Source organism: Lissotriton helveticus, chromosome 7 (genome assembly GCF_964261635.1).
Source record: "Lissotriton helveticus chromosome 7, aLisHel1.1, whole genome shotgun sequence".
Lineage (NCBI taxonomy): Eukaryota > Metazoa > Chordata > Amphibia > Caudata > Salamandridae > Lissotriton > Lissotriton helveticus.
In genome coordinates, this window is record NC_136068.1 from 1099389523 (window position 1) to 1099402753 (window position 13231).

General features: G+C 44.4%; 1 protein-coding gene across 1 annotated transcript in view; it reads right to left on the reverse strand.

The window, feature by feature from the left end:
• GPRC5C (G protein-coupled receptor class C group 5 member C) overlaps positions 1-13231 on the reverse strand; it is a 133720-nt gene that overhangs the window by 75037 nt on the left and 45452 nt on the right. Inside the window, exon 2 of the mRNA XM_078654235.1 lies at positions 10120-11162. Coding sequence (XP_078510361.1) covers positions 10120-11128 — 1009 coding nt within the window. The 5' untranslated portion in view covers positions 11129-11162. The remainder of the gene's footprint in view (positions 1-10119; positions 11163-13231) is intronic.

Sequence of the window (13231 nt, forward strand, 5' to 3'; positions counted from 1 at the left end):
ACACCTGTAGAAAGTACAACCACATTCAATATGTGCCTTCAAACATCTGCAGTGCCTGAATTGATGGCCCGAATATTGTATTTCGGGCAACAGGTCCACGTCATTTGCAAGCTGAAAAGGGTTAAGGAGGGCCCCAAGATGTTTCTTTAGCACAGTCAATTTGAGAGAAATATTGCCTACTAAAAGGAAGTGCCAGGTTTTCACAGTAAGCAATAATAAGTCATATTGTAAACGAATAAGGCATTGAAAGTGCACAGAAAGTTCAGGCAATAAGTCAAGGAGAAACTGAGCAAGAACAACAGAAGCCCTTTAGAAAGTGTCAGAAGGCTAAGGAATGCATAGATCCAAAAGATAAGGAGGAACCAATGAATGCAGACACTCAAGGACAATGCAGAGATGAAACTAAAACAGGAAGCTGGCGATGGTGGAGGAGATAAGAGCACCATGGCAAAAATAGATAAGAATAAATAACAGATACAGAAAACTGAAGTCAGCATTGCATTAAGTAAAATAGTCAAAGAATATAATTGGACAGACCCGCACAAAAGGAACGATATAATTTAAGAAAAATTCAACCAAATTTGAACAAGAGTTTGAAACAGAAATTTTGGAGAAAAGGATGATAACAAAGAGCAGATTTACATCCAATTGTATGGATTAAATCGTCAAAGTAGAATACAAAAGGAAACCTACATTTTATCAGATGCGGAAAGAGTGGAAGAAGAAGCAGGAATGAAAACAGATGGAGAGGAGACAGTAAAGAAGATCGTGGAAAAAGTATCTCAGACCTGTAGACATTAAGACAGATAAAAGGGGCATTTACACAGACGAGAGGAAGATGTAGTCCACTAAACGTGCATCAAAGGAATCAGCAAATAAGGAAACAGAGAAATGCGCTTGACTCTTGTCTGAATAGTAGAGCACATGAAAAGCAAAGGAAAACAAACGTTGGCAAGTAACGAACAATGAACACACATGCATGAATTGGATTCTTAAAATTCTGGTCTCGCAGGACACCCTTGACTAGAGATCGAAGCAAGGGACAGACAAGGCCTATTACTTAACCAGTTAGAGCCTGCGTCGGGACCTTTTGAAGGCCAAACAGAGCTCATCGGCAGCCATACTTCACAACCTTGCACACTCAGTCATCATTCCAGCTGTAACCCAACTTCATCTCATTTAGGCTTTCACCTTTCACCTCATCTACCATCCACTTGATGCCAACTCAACTTTCAACACCAAGATTTCCAACCTCTTCACTGCAACCTCAATCAGATACAGAAGCAAAATATTCGGGAATTCCAGGCTCCAAGTGATGCATCTGCAAGGCCATGAAGGTCGCCTACTTTATCCTGCTGGTCACAGACAACATAGATCAGCTTGTCACTGTGCCTGTTCACACCATTTGACTCACAGAGTCATGAGCCCCTGCACAGACCACTCACTGCAACATGTAGAATAGACTGACAATGTCACCATGACCGTTAACCCGCTACACATGACTCCCAGCCACCTAGGTCAGCCCAAGTCATCAAAGACCATTAACAGAGGCTTCAAGCGCTTTCCGACAAATATTTTCTAAGATGCCCTTGTGTATCTGACAACCATGTCTGACCCTAATGATGATTTTAAGACCCTATTATCTAGCTTCAGCCACACCCTCCAGATGACATGAGATGGTAATGCCTCACTCAGTCACCGTTCTGTGAAGGCCAAGCACTTCACACTATGGTAATGTGAAGAACTAGTTTGCAGCAAATGAGCAATCAGACATAAGGAGAAGAAGTGGCAATGAGCACAGATACAAGAAGACCTAATGTCCAGAAAGGCCCTCCATGAAACCTATTGACAGCTTAGCAGAGGTCTCAAGTCCTCTTGCAGGTGCAGGGCCCTACAGGATGATCCCGCACTACTTAGATCCCACGCCTAATCACCTCTTGAAGACTCCAAGATTGAATGCATAGCAATTTAGAAAGACATCCCTAACAAACTCAACAGCCTCCTTCAAGACTACGAGTATAGTTTCAGATCTTAGTGCGATACAGAGAGCGACTTTACAAGTGCTTGTTGCACCCTTGATGCTTTCTATTAGTCGATCACAAGTGTGACTCCTGTCTCCTCATTCTGCTTTACCTCTCCAAAATGTTCCACACAGTAGACTATTGAGTCCCCTTTGAAACCCATAGATGCCAAACGTGCTTTAATAGCTCTGTTAAGCAATCAATTGAGTCATACATGCAGAAACATGCTCAGCAGGTCCATATGCACATCTCTCGATCTAGATCAGAGCACACTCCTAGTTCCTGCAATGTACACCAAATGTAATAGTCTCTCTAATGATCTTTAACCTGTGCATGTACTGCCTAGGAGTCATGCTAACCAACAAGGACTTAAGAAACCACCAGAGGGCTTCGGCGCTGGCTTCATTGGGTGGGTAAAGCTCCTCTACTATGCCCCTCTGGCACAAGTAGTAGTTAACAACAAGAAGTCGGATACATTCACCCTTAGTCGAGGGACTCGACAGGGCTGTCCACTCTCACCTTTGCTCTTTGCTCTATACCTTGAACCGTTAGCGGCCTGGATACACAGAGACCCAATCATCAGGGGACTCAAGTACACGGAGGGATTGGAGGACCGTATCTCCTTGTATGCAGACGACGTTCTCCTATATCTTGCTTCTCCTCAAAATCGCTTCTTGTCGTTCTTGATATTTTCAGGAACTTTGGGAAAAACTCTGGGTATAAAATCAACTGGAGTAAGTCTTTGCTCTACGTTCTACATGGGGATCCTCCCTCCCTACCTAGGGATTGCCCTATACAAGTAGCACAAGAGGGGTTTAAATATCTAGGAATCTTCATTACCTCTGATGCCAAACTCCGCTACGAGTGCAACCTCCTCCCCCACTACAAAGATTAAAGTGCGACGCCGCAACCTGGAAGGCGCTGCCGCTATCAATACTGGGAAGAGCAGCGCTCTTCAAAATTATGTCCCTTCCGCGCTTCCTCTACATCCTGCAGAACTACACAGATCTGATCCCAGCTAGGTTCTTCAAGGAAATAGAGAGCATCCAGAGAGAGCTGCTGTGGGATAGTTGACCTGAATTGCAGTACACAAACTCACACGTGGGTGGTACGATGGAGGTATATGGCTCCCAGATATTAGAAAGTACTATGGGCAGCCCATTTGGCAGCTGTGAACCACTGCACCTATCGTCTCGGACACAACCCCGGACACAGGATGGACAGATGGCTACTCTCCGGGGGGAACTGCAACAGAGCACACTACTTCAGACCCCGAAGATATTTACTAACGGGACCAACAAAGCACTCAGTCCAAGTCTGGCACGCAGTGAACCATAGCTTAGGTTGGGACCAAAACATCACACTGGCCACCCCGCTATGGCACCCGGAACAACTGGGCACCCTGGGGAGGACAAAAGGGTTTGACAAATGGGATCTCATTGGGTTGTCTCAGATCGGCGACCTATGGGAGGCAGGTAAAGTGCTGCTGTTTGCCTCGCTCCAGCATGCACATCAATTGGCAGACACTGAATACTTTAGGTACCTGCAAGTCTGACACTCCCTCCAATCTAACCTTTCAGAGGGGTCCTCCCCCCAGAATCCTCTCCACTGTAGGACAGACTGCTTAATGGCTACCTGCCAGATGAAGTCATCTCCATTACATATAAAAAAACTCATCAACAACACTCTAGATCCTCTTGCACTTCTACTGGAGCAATGGGAGAGGGATGGGTTAGAGCTGGATGTTAGGAGTTGCAGGAGGCAGTTTCATCACCACGGGAAGTCGTGATTTTGTCTAGATTACGCCTCGTTCAACTAAAGATTCTGCATAGAATTTATGTCTCTGGACCCAGACTGGTGCAAATGGGTAGGGCAACTAATGGGCTATGTAAGAGACTGTGTGGCCTGCAGGGCTCCTTTCTGAACATTATATCGGAGTGTGGGCTGGTCCAGAAACACCGGAAGAAGGTACATGAGTGCATGAGCGAGGTATTGGAAATTGAGATTAGGCCTGAAGCTAAGAGGTGTCTCTTGAACGTGTGGGAACCCATAGATCTTAACAGTAAGGATAAACTATGGGCAACTTTGGGTCAAATGGTGCCAAAAGAAATATCGTACGACTGTGGGTGACAACAGCATCACCTAAGCTTGAAGCTTGGAAGGCGGATATGGACCGGTGTATGATCAGGGAAAAAACTGTTCATGTTGCTCGTGGCTGCCCCTAAAAATGGATTGCTATTTGGGACAGATGGAATGCATATCATGGATACATACATGACCCCCATGTTCTTCCTTCCCAAGACGATCCAACATCACCATAATTGGAATAACTATCATGTCTCGCTGTATAAGGTGTGTTAGGATATGTAACTGTCAAGTCTCCATAATTGTTCTACTTGATTTAAGTGTCTATGTAAAGTTGTGACCAGTATGGTTTAATAAAAAGAATAAAAAATAAAAAACACTAGTGCATTGGTGACACGCTTTTCTATCTGAAAGTCTCATCTAGCAATGACATTGATCACACAAAGGACTCCCATACTCTGATCCAAGCCTGGATGCCCAAGGGCTATCTGAAACTGAAACCCATAATTTGTGTTTATGGCTAGTGACTTCAAACAATAAGAGGTACATACCTAGCTCATTGAGATGAATATTAATGCCTTCAACCCCCGACTCGTCCACATGTGCCATGTTTCTTGGATTGTACATTAAGCCAACCTCAGCTTCAAGGTCAAACCATTCAAAATATGACAACTACCTGTAATGAATTGACCTTTCCCTGCAGAATGAAACCCCTCTATACCGAAAGCAGATGTAAGAACTGCGCTACACTTGTAAAATCTTCACAGAGAGGAGGTGCTCTGATAGATGGCATCCTTGAAATGCAGCTGACCACACTGAAGAACATCCTCCGTCCAACAGCATGCCTCATTAAATGTCTGCAGTAAGAACAAGATCACTGTGACGTCCAGAGAACTAAGACTCCCTCTAACCTCAATCCTCACCTTTAGGGCCAGCTCTACTGTCTACAAGGCAGTTAAGCCTGGTGCCCCTCTGCTGTATAAGATTCACTGTGTACAGCACTCTGTTGATTTCTAACTAGGATTAGCAAGGATTGCACTTTATAATATTTCTCATCTATATTTATCTATCTCTGGCAATTGGCGACTTCAATAAAGTGCCATAACTGAAATCTTTGAGTGCTGGTGTCCTTATCTACACTGGATGTTGGGGCGAGTGCTATATTTAGCTATCTACACGTAACTATTCATAAGTATAACCCGGCCCTGGAAACAACTGTTAAACATCAAATTCAATAGCACAGGTTCATCAGATTAGTCAGAAAATAACTCAGCTCCCTTCGGAGAAGTTACATCTGCTGGGAATCGGAGAACAATAAATCTACTGTTGTAATTGAAAGAATGTCTGGTCCAAGTGGTATCTTCAAGTGGTTTATTAAGCAAGATGTAAGATGGTAAGAAGGATGTACAAGGTTCAGAAAGAAACCCCATCAGAAGCAGCCTCCTTGCTGCTCAGCCCACACTCTTGTATGGAATGTTGGTGAGTGGAATGCTTGGGTGCCTGGGTGTGAGTGTTGACAGTTGGAAGATGGGCTGAGCTGCTAGCAGGCTGCTCCTGGTGGGGCAGCTACCACTGTTCTTATGGACTTAATAAATAACTTAAAAGACACTACTCAGCTACGTCTACTATGTCACCTCTACGCATGGAACTTAATAGTTACAGCTGCAGTTGAGGATCAGGATGAATGAATTGAAAGACCTGCACAGCGCGCAGAGCACTTAGTGACGCAAAACGCCAAAGGTTCTAGTTCAAGTAGGAAAGGATGGAAGTGAGGTAAGAGAAACGTGATGCTACAGTAGAATTAGAATTAGTTAGTGGTAGCCAAGAGGCAAGAAGATCACACCATGTACAGAACTTCAGAAGGGGGTAAAGGCTACCACTAGTTAAATGATAGTAAACACGGCCTGGTAGAAACAACATGTATTACTTGTTTTACAGACCCACTGAGGTCAGTAATGTATACCAACACTGCTCTTGGGTCATAATGCCTCAGACTAAGGTAAAGATGGCTGTGAGTGACAGCAAGAGCCGCTACAGGGCGTGAATTGTGGAACCTGTGGTATCTTTCCTTGACATTTCAAAATAGAAAAAGAGAAACTAAAATTAAATCAAGAGTAAACACATGCTTGTTAACGAGAACTCCAGCTGTGAATAGTCTGAATGCGATGTCTAATGTTGGAACCGGAGTACAGCGGGCATGTCAGAGGTATTTGGTAGTTCGATCAGCAGTGGATTTGTAAATTCATACATTACGCTGCAGGGGTTATTCCATACGTTTGCATCTCTCTTTTGTTAAAGTCACGCTTTATTAGTACATTTAGCTGACATAAAAAGTGAACCATTTTTACCCTGCCCTCAAACAATAACTTCAAAAAATATTTTAACTCTGGATTGAAGGAGCGTTTACTATTCAGCTATATAATTATAAAGGTTGTGAGCAAAGGACTTATACAAAGAGGAAAATACCGAAAGGTATGAAGATTTGCCCAGCGACATTTCACATAATAAAGTATGTAAAAAAATAATATGTCACTTAAAATGAAGTGCTCATTCTATGACACTCTCCTGTATTTGAACCTGCCTCGAGGAAGCATAGCATACACATAGGACATACTCCAGAGTTACAAGAGGGCCTGCCTAAACTGAGCACACTTCACATAGATACATGCATGTTTATAGCTGTGACTGCCTACTCTAGGTACATGCTATCAACAACACAGCATTAACACAGTGTTCACATCTTGTTTACACCTTCTGTCTCATTGCATTAGGCACATAACACAGTCTTGTAGGTCTCGCCCCAGAGAGTGAATGCTGTTTTGCTTACAGTGATAAGCACACTGCTTATTATTGGTTGGCTTTCTTGCCACTCACATTTGATCGCTTCCTATTCGTTAACTTTCTTGAGCTTTCCCTTCTCTTTTGGTATTTGTTCCTTCCCCTGGAGCATGGACCTATTTCTTGTGTCCTTCTACCTCTCCCTTTTACGGTGCTACCTTTTTTTTAGTGTAAGCATTCTATGAGTGCTTACGTTTTCCATCTGTCTCCCTTGTGTACACCGTGCTCTCCTGGGTGTGTTTCTCCCCATCTCTCTCTCCCTCAGCTGCTGATTTGCTATCTCCCCACCAGCTCTCCTTCTGCTGTCGTTTTTGCTTCCCCAACCCGTTTCCATTGTCTGTGTGCTTCCCCCTTTGCCCACCTACCCTCTATTTTTCATGTACCTTCCCATCTTCATCAGCCCACCCTCCATTTTCCACGCACTCCCCCATCTTGCTCACCCTCATTTACCCATGTGCTTCCACATACCGCACCCTCCATTATCTGTGTGCTTCCCCATTGTTGTCTATAGCTGTTTTCTCTCTCCCCAGCAATAAGCTCCTCTCCAATCCTCCCTCCATGTTGCCTCGTCCCCCAACTGCTCTTTATCCCAATCAACTTCCATGTTTATTTATTTTTTAAAAACATATTAGCTCTATATTAACCAAGCGCATTATTGCTATTTGAAAAAATATATTTTTCACAACTTTTTTTACTAATCCATCTTGGATTGGTAATAAAAAGAAACAAAATGATTGCCTAATTTTGTTGAAGTGTTCAACTGTGTTTTGCCACGTGCCTACAAAATGATGTGATGGCTCTGTCTTAGGGGCCCATTAGGATGGCGGGCGGATTGCCCCCACCAGACTGGCGGTACCCACCGCCAGCCTGGCGGTGGCAATCCGCCGGCCATCCTCTCCTGAATCCCCCCCACCATATTAGTATGGCGGGGGGGGGCCATGGCGGACGGAAAGACCGTCCGCCGCTTTTCCGCCCCGGTCGCCTTGTGACCGGGGCGGAAAAGGTTTAATATGGTGGCGGTGTCTATTAGACACCGCCAGCCATATTACGATGGGCCAGGACAGATGCCGCCACGGAAAGGCATGCGGTCTTCACTTTGGGGGCCCCCTGCGGGCCCCCAAAGTGAAGGAGGGGTGGGGTGCACACGGGGGGGTACTCTGCATTTGCATATTCAATGCGGTAGGCACCGCGCGGTGCATGCCGCTATGTGTATGCACATTGTGGGGGGCGGTGCAGAGAGCACCACCCGCCACAATGTTATAAATGCAGGATGCGCCCGCCACTGTGGCGGGCGCATCCAAATACCCCCCATGGGACCCCCGCCCTTATGGCGGGCGGTCCCGGATTCTGATAGGATGGCGGGAGGACTAAGTCTGCCCGTCATCCTAATGACCCCCTTAGTTATTTTTTTTACATTATTTTCATCTGTGCTGAACAGCAGCCGTGTAGTACAGCATGGCTAAAAATCTCTACCGAAGCCAAAATATCTGATAGGCAAAACCTATTGGCTTTACCAATCCTTGTTACTCTAATGAGAACAACATGCAAATATTGCTGCTGCTTTTGCTGTCAGGCAGCGTTTCAGCCTAGCCTAAGCAGATGCTAACTAAAGACAAATAGTGCAGAGACTCTAGTGTAAAAGTGTGTCTATCTAAGTAAGAACAGATACAAATAGTGCAGTGTTCACTGCCTGTGTGCTTGACTACACTAATCAAATAAAGTAAGTTATACAGTATCCCTGTTAGCACTAATGTTATCTGAATAGTGTGGTGCTTATTTGTGTATGGACTGCACTTTGCATATGACTGCAAGCAAATCTTTTTGCACTAAGTACTTATTAAAATGTCAGTGTTTGCATCCTGAACATGTCTTTCCTTGCCCGAACACAGAGAGCGCGGTATATGACAGTGCAAGCACGCCTGGATTAAATAAGCAGGCGCAAAAAGGTCAGCATCTATAGTCAGTCTCTATTTCAGCTGAATTCTATATCCTTTTAAAAACCACTAACGTGCAAATGAAGATACAATGTAAGAGCACATAAAAATCACCAGACTGACTAATTCATTTGCTAGTGCCTGGTTCGTGGGCTGTGTCCAGTCTGACCTGAGACATGGTGTGTGTGAGGTGAGCACATTACTTGCAACATATCTGCTATGGAGCAAAGATTTCAAATTCCTGTTGTCATGATTGTTCATTCAAAATTAACTCGAGATCAAGGATAAAAGACCTGGGGGCGTATTACACAAAGTGCTCTCGAGGAGTAACGGTATTACCGATATATATATATAGTGCCAGCATGATCCTAACTAGGCGTTCCCTTATTTCATGGGGGTGCGGCTCCATGCAATAATGGGAAAGAGTTTGCCTCTGTGCCGTATTATGGACATAAAGAGGCCGTCGGGGGCACAGTGACTGCATGCCACAAAGAGGTGGCTCACAGTAACTACGCTGCTGAAGGTGCCCTCTGAAAGTGGTTGAAAGCGTCTAATGGACCCCCCTTCAGACATCACCTGTAGTCACTCACTGCATCCACCTCAGGTGAATCTCTGCCGACCCTTGAAAGTGTGGGTCGGGTGCCGCCTGCACTATGAAAGGCAGACTGCTGGTTCAATCAGCCATCCGTCTTTCACTGCTGCACTACCCCAGGGCGGGTCAGCATCTATCATGGGGCAGCGCATTCTTAGTGATAAGGTGCACAGCCCTACTAGGACTGACTCAACTAGTTAAAGATGCACAGACAGCACAAACACCCTTACTGTAATATGGCCCCAGGTTTGTTGCAAAGATGTCACTTGGAGTGTCTCTTGGTGAAGCTTCTGAATTTGTTTTAGTGTAGTACTGCTTCTTTCAGGATTTATTTAGAAAATGTTCTATAGGGCGAACATGACCGAGGCTATCAGAAAGCTTTACCGTTAAATACATCCGGAAGGATACAAGAGGTAGAAAACAGAACGCACAAATAAAAAAGTTAACAGTCTTGTAGGGCTAGGTGCCCTCGGGAGCCTGGCAGCTGGGACTCAAACTTGTGAGGGTGCTCTCAGGGTTACATATGAATAAGTGACTGGGAACATGGTGTCCATGATCGATTTACAGCTGGACAGAACTGTACCATAGCCATAAGGCACAACTATGAGATAGCTAATAAAACCTTAATTTGACTATTACGGACTCTTACCTGCTGCGGGCTCATCCATCGAAAATGCCTTATTTTCCACAAACATATTCTGGGTCTTCTGCTGCTCCTTGAGTATGGTCTCATAGCCCACCCCCCTCGTAGGGTACATGTCTTCCTCAAAGGCCTGTTGCAAGCCAGGTTTTGTAATTTGGGATATCTCTGGGATGATGTAGAAAAAGAGGAAGGTCCAGGCATTGGACACCAAGGCGATTGCCAATGTTGGGTCATCCCAGAGCTGTGACCCTCTTTGCATGTTGCCGTACACATACATCACAATCCAGACAATCCAAATAGCTATGGACATGATTGAGGTGAGGAGGATGAAGATACCATGCTTTTTCCAATGCTTGTATTTCCCATCGAAGATGGGCCATGTGGTCAAAAATGTGGCTAAGATAAGGAACATGACATAGATGAGAGCCATCACAAAGTCCATGTTCAAAATGTTGCACGGATCCCCAAACGGGGTCCGGCTTATGGTGATAGTCAGCCATTCAGTGTTGATGATGACCTCCACCATGGCAAGCCCAACAGCGATGGCAAAGATCCACCATCCGCGGGGCCCACTGTTCTTTCTCACTAGGAAGTTTAAGCTGATGGCATGGGCCCACAAGCATGAGAAGCAGATTCCAAAGAGGACCCCAAAGAGGAACCTCCTGGAAGCACAGGTAGAAAAATAGGGCTTGACAATGAAATCAAAGACAATACCAAAGAGTCCCAAGGTGGCGATGAGGAAGAAGACTTGGGTGCCAATCAGGCTTTTCTTTCTGGAGTCCTGGACAAAGGGAATGCTGGCTACCAGGATGATGAGAAGGATGAAGCTTGAGATAATGCCAGCACCGGCTATGGATTCTAGCACGATACCCCATGCCGCATTCAGGTCACACAGGTTATAATACATGGACCAGAGGCCCGCGCCACATCCAGCTGGGGCAGCTGTTTGGCCCTCACTTGTGGCGAAGGTTACAAGAAGGCACAGAGCTGACAGAAGAACTGCCGACCTCCCCATCTTGGGTCTTGACCAGTGGAAGAGTCTTAACCACCTAAAGAAAGAAAGAAAGAAAATAAACTTTATCTCCTGGGGGAAAACAGTGCATTTGTTCAATTTAGAAATGCTGATGAGGTTTTCATTGAAAATGCCTGGAAATCATTGTAGAAAATCGCGAAAATTAAGTGGCCATATACAAATAGTTGTAGTTATTATTTTTTTTTAACTTTAAACATGAGGTTTGCAAGGAAGACACACTTCAAAATGTAACACACATGACAAAATGATACAGTGTTAATATAATCCTAAAGCTTTGTCTGTCTCCTCCTATACATGTGAGGATATTTATGAAGACTCAATAAACCTTTGTCATGTCCCCTCTATAACTACACAACCACTGGGGTGGCGAAGTGAGTCAACCCAGATTTGTGACTGGGGGTGAGTGTTTGAAAAGTTTCAGCGCTCCGTCCATCATCTCCTTGTGTTTGCTTAGCTAAACAACCAGGCATGGAAATGATAGGCAGAAGCTGTTCTCCTTTTGTTCCCCATGGATAATCAACTCATTCCATAAAAACATATGCAGGCCTTGGCCGTCTAGAATACCGATTATAACTCAAGTGAGGCTGAAACCATTCCCCAGACATCTAGGTTTTCATTATTTTTCCATTCTAAGAGAACCCTCTGGTGGATGAGATTGCCTTATTTAAATGTGGATTAAAATAAGTTAACCGACCTCCCGTTGCTTTGTTAAGTTTTTTCACTTTTAAATTCAGCTTGTGATCAAACTCTCAATCCACAGAGGTGTTTTAGAGTATTTCCATACACAGCCCTGTACACACTTTGCCTCTGGATAAATACAGCAATCGCATAATGAATCTGCCTTTCTAATTACTTATAGTAAATGAAATATGCTGTGTTAACTCACAATGAAAGACTCTGTAGCTTTGGGGGTTGCAGGTGATTTGTGATACTCTCTCCACTGACTGATATTTCCTCAGTAATCAGCTGATCCGTTTAATAGTTAAAGTTAATATGACAGCAACATTCACGCACTCCCAAGACTTAGACTTAAAGCACATGAAAATGCAGCGTTTAATATAAGCTCTTAAGAAACGCCTTTTTGTTCACCAACGGGCCCTGTCCTCCTGTGTACACCTTGTACATCTCCCTTCTCTTTGCATTCTCTGGGTGATGCCTGCCCATCAAAGACTCATCCCAGAGAGGGAGATTTGAGATTACTGGTGAGGAATCTTAGGGGCATATTATCAAGGGGGTTTATCTCCGCTTTTTTGGCTTTAAAAGCCAAGAAAGCGAAGATAAAATTATCTCCCTATTACCTAACTGTCGCTAACACCAGTTAGCGACAGCTAGTAGGAGATAACGACCATCTTGGGCCCCACTTTGCATGTCAGTGATATTTATCACTAATGGCATGCAAAGTGGGCGTGCCAAGATGTTAGCAACTGGAAACAGTCGCTAACATCGCTATCTCCTATTACCAACTTTTGGAGATATTCGCGCTAAGCGCGAATATCTCTAAAAATTAACACCGGCCCTGAGCAATTCTTAGCCATGTTATCCAATGGGAGGTGGATAACATGGCTAAGAGCATTAGCTCGGTAATGCATGATTATCGCTGACTTTTCAGCGATATTCATGCATTGCGTCTGTTTTTTATCGCATTTGCGATAAACCTTGGTAATGCGATAAAAATCGCCGCAGCCTAGCGGTAAAATTTTGTCTCTAACCAAGCAATAGCGATAATTATCGCTATTGCTTGGTAATATGCCCCTTAATTGTCAGGTTAATGCAGGGCACTATTTTTTGGCGGAAAGACACAACCTCGTCACTGACCTGAGAATGGAGCTGAAGCTGCTGTTTCTTTCACAGATGGCACCTGCACAGTAGAGTGACATCATTGCCATGTTTAGATCTGTAACACAACGACCACAACCCTGTATAGTTTCAATATACACTCAGGCTTCAAGAGGAGGTGCAACTGAGAGCGCATCTCCCTTCCTAATGGACCCAAAATGCATATATATTCTGTAAATACCATAAACTGAAGAATGGTCTGCTAAAGCTCAGGGCGCTCTCGTCTTTATCATTACTCTACAACCCATA